The sequence below is a fragment of the Ochotona curzoniae genome, unplaced genomic scaffold (genome assembly GCF_017591425.1).
Source record: "Ochotona curzoniae isolate NIBS_2020 unplaced genomic scaffold, NIBS_Ocur_1.0 contig_2469, whole genome shotgun sequence".
NCBI lineage: Eukaryota > Metazoa > Chordata > Mammalia > Lagomorpha > Ochotonidae > Ochotona > Ochotona curzoniae.
The window spans coordinates 1,671,505-1,680,613 of NW_024465471.1; the positions used below are offsets into that span (position 1 = coordinate 1,671,505).

General features: G+C 41.9%; 1 protein-coding gene across 2 annotated transcripts; it reads left to right on the plus strand.

Annotated features, from left to right (window-relative positions):
* The first annotated feature begins 1,350 nt into the window (after positions 1-1,350).
* SPRY3 (sprouty RTK signaling antagonist 3) lies at positions 1,351-8,706 on the plus strand. 2 transcript variants are annotated; one of them, XM_040974712.1, is made up of 2 exons: positions 1,351-1,733; positions 7,441-8,706. In XM_040974712.1, the coding sequence occupies exon 2, from the start codon at positions 7,547-7,549 to the stop codon at positions 8,411-8,413; it is 867 nt and encodes a 288-aa protein (XP_040830646.1). In that variant the 5' UTR covers positions 1,351-1,733; positions 7,441-7,546; the 3' UTR covers positions 8,414-8,706. The 2 variants fall into 2 exon arrangements, 1 of the variants encoding a protein (XP_040830646.1); XR_005883279.1 differs by lacking the exon at positions 7,441-8,706 and adding an exon at positions 3,078-3,148 and having other exon boundaries at positions 1,624-1,733.
* Positions 8,707-9,109: the final 403 nt, after the last annotated feature.

Consider the following 9,109-nt stretch of genomic DNA (forward strand, 5'->3'; position numbering starts at 1 on the left):
CCTTAAGAAAGATCATAGAAAGAGTTAAAGTAAGATTAAAATCTTAGTTACCTATCTCACAGGTTTGTTTTACTCTGAGCTGTCACCATTTACCATTTCAATTTTATAGACCGGATAACCAAAGCATCCTAAGAATGCTGATGGCCAAGCTCCTGCCACTTGTTTATTGAAACAGGCCTTGAAAACAGATATGATGCTTGCTTTCATTCAAGCACTTCTGTCTGGATGCCCAGAAGGAAAATCTCTTCCTATTGAATTTAATTGTGGACTAAGTATAATTTACAGAAAGCTTTCTCCTTTGCTTTAAGAGAAGATGTCTAAGCCTGCTTTATTTTCAGAAGTCTGGCAGTTCCAAAGAGGTTCCATGAAAGCAGGAATCCTCTTTCGTCCTTACTGAATTCATAACACCTAGCACAAAGGAATGTTTTCAATAAATATTTGTTGTTGAATGTATGACTGGCTAAAGTCAGGAAGGGAAGTAAGGTTGAGTAATGGTTTTCCAGTGGATGATGGGTGGACAATCATGATTAATTCTGAAAAAGTGGAAATGTATAAGGAAAAGAGGTGGGAGAAGTCCTGAAACAAAGGGGAAGCTGTGTGTCTTTATCTGATTGAAGCTGCAATCACTCAGCCAAGGCTGAGAGGCTTGGGAGAACTGTGATTGGCAGAGATATTTAAATGAGGCCTCCTTAAAATTGTTACTCTTCTCCCCACCCCCATTCCCCTTTAAATTTTGTTTCAATCATTGCCCAGGGACCGGATGCAGAGATTCCTATGGGGAGTTCTAATGGGTCGATTCAATTTCAACTGGATGACGCCACTTAGCTAAGCATTAAGAGGCTACAGCTCCGGGAAAACAAACGACACAGAGAGGGGGAGAGAAAGAAATTATAATAAGGAGCAATAAATCCCTTCCTTCCCATCCTCCCCTATAAGCCATTCACAAGACCTCCAGAAATCATCTACATTCACAAAACAGCCAGCCAGCTGAGCTGAACACACTGCAACCTCATCCCCCTTCCCCCTGCCGTTATATACCAACACACCCTGAGCTATATAAATAATCACACACTAGCGGTATCTATTGCTCCGTTGAGATACCCTATGTCTACAACTGCAGTTTCTGCTGCTTCGGTTCATCTGACAGATTGGAGAAGACGGGGGCGGAGGTGGAGGCGCGGAGGGGGGGGGGGGAAGAGAAGGAGGGGGAGGCGGTAAAGGAAGAGAAAGAGGAGGAGGGAAGGGGGAAGGGAAGGGGAGGGGAAGGAAAATACTGGAGGAGGAGGAGGGGGGAAAGAAACAGGAGGAGGAGAAGGGGGAGGAGAAAGAGGCGGAGGAGGAGGGGTAGAAAGAGGAGAAGGAGGAGGAGAAAGAAGAGGAGGAGGAGAAAGAGGAGAAGGAGGTGAACAACTTACCCTGCTGAGCTTCCTTTGGGGAATTCGAACATCAAGATTTAGATCAGCATGTAAAATCTACACCAAGTGTCTGCCAACTACAGGTCGGACTCCCTTCCCCTTACCCATTTTCATTTTTCCTCTCCGTTTTTTCTGCTGTATCGGAAAGACCAAGACAAAACTGTCTCTGTTTCTAGCTCCACTGCCAGTGAAGGAGTTTTCATTCAGACTTTCCGAAGAGAGGTGGACAAACCTAAAGATTCGGGAGAAGAGGTCCTGTGCACTATATGAGCCTTTGGTCTTTTGCTTTTCTCAGCATGGATAAACCCTTTCCTCAAGGTAAGCCCTACAAATCAGCTCTTAAAGACCCCAGAATTCTTTCTATGCAATGCACAGATTGCCATTCATTCCAGCCATCCTGTGGTGTGTGTGTGTGTGTGTGTGTGTGTGTGTGCGTGTGTGTGACCGTGTGTCTGTGTGTGTGGGTCTGTATGTGTGGGTGTGCATGCGCGCACGCGCAATCGAGTGTGCAGGCACGCGCACTAGTGCGTGGATAAAATAAAATGAAAACCTCTTAAATGAGATTTACGTATCTGTTATGGAAAACTATCAGCACTGGAAATTTATAAATCAAAGTAGCACTTTAAAATAATCCTTTTCTAGTCAAATGTCATTTTCCTCTCTAGCCTGTTGACCTTTAAATAGATTTTGGAGCTTGCCTAAACCCCCTTGTAACCAAAGCAGCCTAACCACCCAAGCTGAAGACATAGGGAGAGCCCATGCTTAGGTCAGTCTGGCTGCCCAGCAGGCATCCTGTCAGCATGGGGCTAGCTTGCTATTGGCTCACAAGTCTGGGTTGTGCATCGTTCAGATTTCATCACATCACCTTGCCTTGGGTGGAAATGGCGCAAGCTGACACGACATAACCCCCCACTTACATTGAGTCAGAGCAATGATTTAGAAATCTCTGGATCCTTGCCTGGTATATGTGCACATGTCTCTGTGTGGCATATGGAAATTTTGTCAAAAGTGAGAACCTGCAAGCATGTCTAGTTGCCTAACAGGCATTTGATAGGACCTACAGCAATGATTTACTGCACATTTCCTTCCAGATATCTAATTATAATTATCACTCACTTCCACATAAACCAAGAAAAATGAACAAAAACCAGACTTCTAACTAGTAAATAGAAACTGTATTTTTAGATGAAAACTATAGTTGCTTTTCTGGACATATTAAAGCTCCTACTGTAATGTGATGGCCTGTCACATGAATTCAGAGATATCATGTGTTAAATCATGTTACCAACAAATCAGTTGTATATGCAAGTACAAATAAGAAACGTGAACACTTTATCTATGATTAAATATTAGTTTTGTTCTATTTAACTCTAAACAAACATGCCCTAAGACTGTATTGGAGCATCCCACACATTTTGTTTTGTGTATGTTCTTTTATGGTTTTTCTAGCTGTGAAACACAGCCTAGATAATGATCTCAGTGACTTGGCTTTAGAAGCATTTATCCAAAATTGAGTTGGAAAGAACTTAAGAATCTAGAAAAGGAGACCAAGTCTTCATAAAAGATTTTTGAGATAGACATAGGCAGTCAACAATCCCAGCATAAAGCATCAGAATGAGAAAAGGCTTGAAATATCTCCTTTCATATTGCCTCATTTTGCAGATGAAGAAACTGAGGCCTGGAAGAGCGATCACTTGCCCACGGTCACACAGCAAAGTGTAAATAGCACTAGGGCTACAACTTCAAATTTCTTACATCTTATAAGAGGATTGGGGGTTTAAAGAAAGATTTCTACTTGAATGAATGGCAAGCTTTACAACATTTTCCTCAAGATTAGATGTAAATCATTTGATATCACAATTTTTCCCTGTATTCTCATCACCAAAACATCTATTTCTTTACTAATACTAAAGTCTTAAAACTGCAAGATTCCTTGGTTTGAAATAAACTGGTATGAGTCTTAACGAAACTATTAAAGTAATGAATAGGACGAGGGTAGCAAAGTGACAAGTTAAGAGTTAAATGCGGTGAGAATCTGGCAGCTCCAGCAAGATGTATGCGGTAGGAGGGAGGCCCAGTCAGTGGCAGAGAGGTTAGTAATGTAAACTATATACAACTTGGTATTTGTAAGGGGGAAGTGCTTTGATAGAGATGCAAATGCTTTTTGCACAGAGAGGGATTTTTAGAGAGCAGACTTTGGAACAGTGGAACTAAGAAAACATATAAAGCCATAACAGAAATTCCCTCTATGTTTGCTCTCAGTTATTCTGAGAACGAGTGTATATAACAGCAGAGCACAGAAAAAAAAAAAAAAAAGCAACACACCCCAGAGCTGTTACACAGTAAGGTACATTGAACCCATGGGAGTGGGGAAAGTAGGAGCCAGACCCTCCTTCTCATGGTCCTTTTTTTGAAATCAACATGGAGCCATATTTTATCAGAAATGATTTATCAAATAATTCAAAACTGTCTTAAAGTGTTATTATAGAGGACTTTAGGTAGTTTAAAGTTTTCAGCTTTAACTTCAACATGGAAGATTTTAGATTCCAGGGGAAAAAATACATTTTCTTTCATTAACAAACCTAGTATTTCTTGAATTGATTTAGCTTTCTAGTCTCTAAATTGGTATCAGAAATTTGTTAGCTTAAACAACAGATTTCAAGCCTACAGAAAAACTGTTGAAAAAGCTATGAGCACCTGGCCAAAGAGACTGAAAGGGGAGTGGGTTTACAATGCATCATTCATTGCTGCAAAGGCACTACGTGACAGAAATCACTAGATCCCATCAATGTGCAGGCAAGACTTGTAATCACCTTGACCCTTATTTCATAATATGTGACATGTACATTCTCTTTCTTTTAGTAGAATATGGAAGTGGCCAACAGTACAGTTTCTTAACTGTTGCTGTTCACAATGAATGGCTCTTTAATGGGTAGATTACTGAATCATAAACACGCATGCAGCGGTAGTTTTTCACCTAGTTTATGTGCTGCACCAATTTCTTGCCTATTCATTTCCCTATATTATTTTTCCCTCTTACCTTTCTCTACAGTATCTATTTCAGTTCATCCTCTTAGCAAGATCAGATTCAGCACTTCTAGAATAACAGACAATTTATTGTCATTCTATACTTTTTAAAATCCTACTCAACATTTTAATTTATCCAGATCCTATTGTCTACTCTATTGCAGATCTTCCACACTGGATCCTGGAGTTAACGCTAATAAAAGGTTATACAGAGCCAGGGAGAAACCTTCTAAGTTGATCCTGTTAATTTCCATGCTTATAACCAAGTAGTACCTCAATCATCCCAAACTCACAGCTCACAGTTTTTTTTAATCATCCACCCAAGCTCTCATCTCCTTCTCAGTCTTGCAGAAATCTAATCAATATTCAAATACACCATATTGACCTAAACACTATGTACTGTTCTGCTCACCAGACAAGATCTCCTTTGAACATAGTTTCTCATTATTGGTTCTGAGTCATTTATTTTATCATCTAGATTCCTCCAAGCTTAGCTTTACAACATTCTGGACGTGTCCCTGAGGTACCTGGTGACATCCCTGGAATCTTGTCTTTGGAATGTCAAATGATTATTTCTTGTATCTTTGGACCTTCTGTGTCTGTCTTTGAATCATTACTTTTTGAAATTTCCAATGCATTTTACATCTGATTTCCTTTGGGAAACTAGAGTCTAAACTGCATCCAGTATATATGTTATTATGCTACCTATGTGGAGAACTTACAGGGCTTCATAAATTCTTTGGCTGATAAATGTGACATAAATCCATATCTTATAAACTTGTCAGGAGATTTTTCTTAGCCCAAAGCTTTTACGTCCACATACCCTTCTAGCCAGCTGAACAATGTGTCCTTGTTTATTTATCTAAATGAAAACTACATGTTCCTTTCCAGTGCTGAGAAAATGAATCTGTAAAGCTATAACAAAGGTAGAGGTGAGAGGGTTGTAGGGAGCATTGAGTGCAAGTAAATAAAGGAGACATATTTTGCTTTTGAATGTCCTAATAAGCAAAGGCACATTGCCCAAGTTACTCTCAAGGACGTGAAGATGTAGAAGGGTATGAATGAAAATATTTGATCAACTCATATGGTTACAGAAATACAGACCATATTAGGGTATGTTACTTCAAGATCACTTGGTCTACCCCTATAATTATATGAATAGTAAAGCTGAAACCCAAAGAAAGCAAGTAATTTGAAAAAGCTAACGTAGATATATGGGCCTTAGAGTCTCCGTGGTATTTGCTGTCTTGTTATGTATGTATTAAACACTAAAACAACTAGATAAAATGTGAAATTTTTGTCAGCATGTTTCTTTCATGTGATTTGCCAAAAATGCTATTTTAACCAAATTAAATATTCTTTTCAGAAAATGAATAGGCTTAAATTCCACTAATCAGGTTTGCATGGGGGATATAATCTCAAAAATGAACTGAATCTGGTTAACCAATTAGTTATGAACTTCATTGTCATTTTTCCTGTCACCAAGATTTGGGACCATTTTACTGCCATATTTGCTTGCTTCTAGAAACCTAATCAAGCACTGTCTTCTCTAACTTGTTCATTTCTGTTGCATATTCAAACTATCTATTCCATACTTTACTGTGAGTAATTGAGATACTTTGGAGGAAGCCTGAAATCTGATGGATTTCAAATAAATGATTTATTCATGCTTATGTTATCTGGGTCCTAATGTCTCTTGGATTTCTCTTGGATTTGCATTTAGGTGTTCTTGTGCACGTCTTGCTGGCTGTTCAATCTTTTCGGTGGTATGCTACAGCAGTGTATTGTACAATATTTTCCTCTTGAACATCAGTAATGGGTTTGATTACCTAACTCTTCCTGATTGTGGTACATTTAAGATGCAAGCATATGCTTTCTTGACATCTAATGTAGCTTAACTGTGGTATGAGAACATCACCATTCTTCTATTTATTTTTTTTGTTATATTTTGACAATCTTTACATAGTTAATTAGGGTAAAAAGGTTCAAGGGCTATAGGAAAGTGGGTAAGACTATTATTTCCATATTGTTTCCTTCATGTTTAAAGGGGGCTATTAAGGGAGAAGGCCCACCCAATTTCCCACCCTTCCCAGGTTCCGGATGTAGGGTATGCTCCGAGGTTCTGGCTCAAGTGGTTTTGATAGTTCAACAGTTATGAATCGCTGCCAATCTTGCCACTCCAAGTACGATGAGGTCTTTGAAGAATCCACTGATTGACATAGTCCATCATAGAGTCTCTGTTTGCCCTGTATTTCACTGCCAACATATAGCTGAGATGGTTGATTGACCTGTTCTGTCCTCTTTTCTTGGTTAGGGTTCTGAGTCCAGCATTTTGGTTGGGGAGATCTCCAAAGAAACTTTGTCTGAGGTGTTCTCAGACCAGATACTTGAATGTACTAGCAGGTACAGGGCCCGGCTCAGTCCATTGCCCTGGTCAGCTGGTGGTTGCGATCACTGGGTTGGTTCTGTTTTCAGCCCCGACTTCCACTGGAACCAATGGGTGTTGCAGTCCAACCTGGTTCTGCCCAGCACATACTCAGCCCTCGCATAAACCAGTGGTAGCTGCAGCCTAGTTGGAGCGACCCACAATAACCCCCACCAGGCCCACCCCCGCCCTGGTTTGCCAATAAAACATCACCATTCTTTAAGAAAGCTATTTTATTGTGTACGATGAAGAAAGAGAAAAGCAGCCCAAGCCGATTCTGGTGCAAGAAGTTGGCTTGGGGTGACACAAGTATAGGTGATATTTGAGATAATTCAGTGCTTGCCTTCTGTAATTCTTCCATCTTTATAGTTAGGTTCTTGTATGAATATGTAAGTTTGATTCTGGAGCCACCATGCCTTTAAAAAGAATCACATTCTTAGTTAAAGCAACCAGTAAGACTACCATAAAGTGGCTGAAAGTAGTGGTGGTGGTAGGGCCAAACTTTTGTTGGTTTCCTGCAAAGTATGTATGCCTGTGTGTTCTTATTCATTGTTTTCTGTTCTTCTCTCCTAGGATTTTCTGATGTGCCCTGAGGTCCATGTAACTACAAGGGCTCCTCTTTATCACCTTAAGTGCCACTCTGACCCCAAACCACTCAGAACTTACAACTCAAGGCAAGATGGATGCTGCAGTGACAGATGATTTCCAACAAATTCTGCCTATTGAACAGCTGCGCTCTACTCATGCTAGCAATGATTATGTGGAACGGCCTCCAGCCCCCTGTAAACAGGCCCTCTCCAGCCCTTCCCTTGCTGTGCAAACCCACAAATCTGATTGGTCCCTGGCTACCATGCCTACTGCTCTCCCTCGCAGTCTTAGCCAGTGCCATCAGTTGCAGCCCTTGCCTCAGCATCTGAGCCAATCTAGCATTGCCAGTTCGATGTCCCATAGCACCACTGCCTCTGATCAAAGGCTTTTGGCTAGCATAACGCCCTCACCTTCAGGCCAGTCCATCATCCGAACCCAGCCTGGAGCAGGGACTCACCCAAAGGCTGATGGTGCTCTGAAGGGAGAAGCTGAGCAATCTGCAGGGCATCAAAGTGAGCACCTCTTCATCTGTGAGGAGTGTGGGCGCTGCAAGTGTGTCCCCTGCACAGCAGCTCGCCCCCTCCCCTCCTGCTGGCTGTGCAACCAGCGTTGCCTTTGCTCTGCTGAGAGCCTCCTCGATTATGGCACTTGTCTCTGCTGTGTCAAGGGCCTCTTCTATCACTGTTCCACTGATGATGAAGACAACTGCGCAGATGAGCCCTGCTCCTGTGGGCCTAGCTCCTGCTTCGTCCGCTGGGCAGCCATGAGTCTCATCTCCCTCTTCCTACCCTGCCTCTGCTGCTACCTGCCTACCCGTGGATGCCTCCATCTGTGCCAGCAGGGCTATGATAGCCTCCGGCGACCAGGCTGCCGCTGTAAGAGGCACACCAACACTGTGTGCAGAAAAATCTCTTCTAGTAGTGCACCCTTCCCCAAGGCCCAGGAAAAGTCTGTATGACTTTCCGACATGATGGATCCAGAGCTTTCTCCTTCTAGCCCCAATCACTAAAGGATAGGCCTCATCTTTGGAAAGGAGGAGTAACAAACTAGCCAAAGTTAGGCCTCACCTCTTTTATTCTTGCAGCGTCAGGGGAATGGCCAAGTTCATCCTGGTGCAGGATGCCTTGTTCTTTCTCACACTTTCAATCCCATTCCTCCTCAAACTTTACACACCCTGCCAGTTCAGCCCTTATGGCTGCCTTGGCAAATTCAGGTGATACATGGGCATGAGGTTTGAACACTGAGGACTGACAGAGCCAGCAACGTGGAGGTTTAGGGGCTCCCCAATGTAATGCCTCTCGATGCAGGCTCTGATCGTCACTCTGTGTTCTACAGTGCCTTTGGAAGCTTTCTTCTAAGATGGTTTTCCCAAGTACATGTAGAACAACGTTCAAACTTACAAGGACTATGACTCCATTTCCCTGTTTACTGCCCTTCTCATCTTTATATTTCTTTCTGCCTCTCGATCCTCTTCTTTCACTTTTTATCCTGGTCTGTATTCCTTCCACCTTCATTCTGTACCCTCTCTACTTTTATTTTTCCTGTCTTTTCTTCCTTCGTTTCTACTTCTCCCCTCCCCCCTTTTCTCAAACCCATTTTCTGCTTGCATTTTTATCTCATTTGATCTATGTTTGTCTTTCTCTACCTGTCCTTC

Bases quoted from the DNA above. Each gene is read 5' to 3' on its own strand.
- SPRY3 (XM_040974712.1), top strand. From the start codon at position 7,547: ATGGATGCTGCAGTGACAGATGATTTCCAACAAATTCTGCCTATTGAA.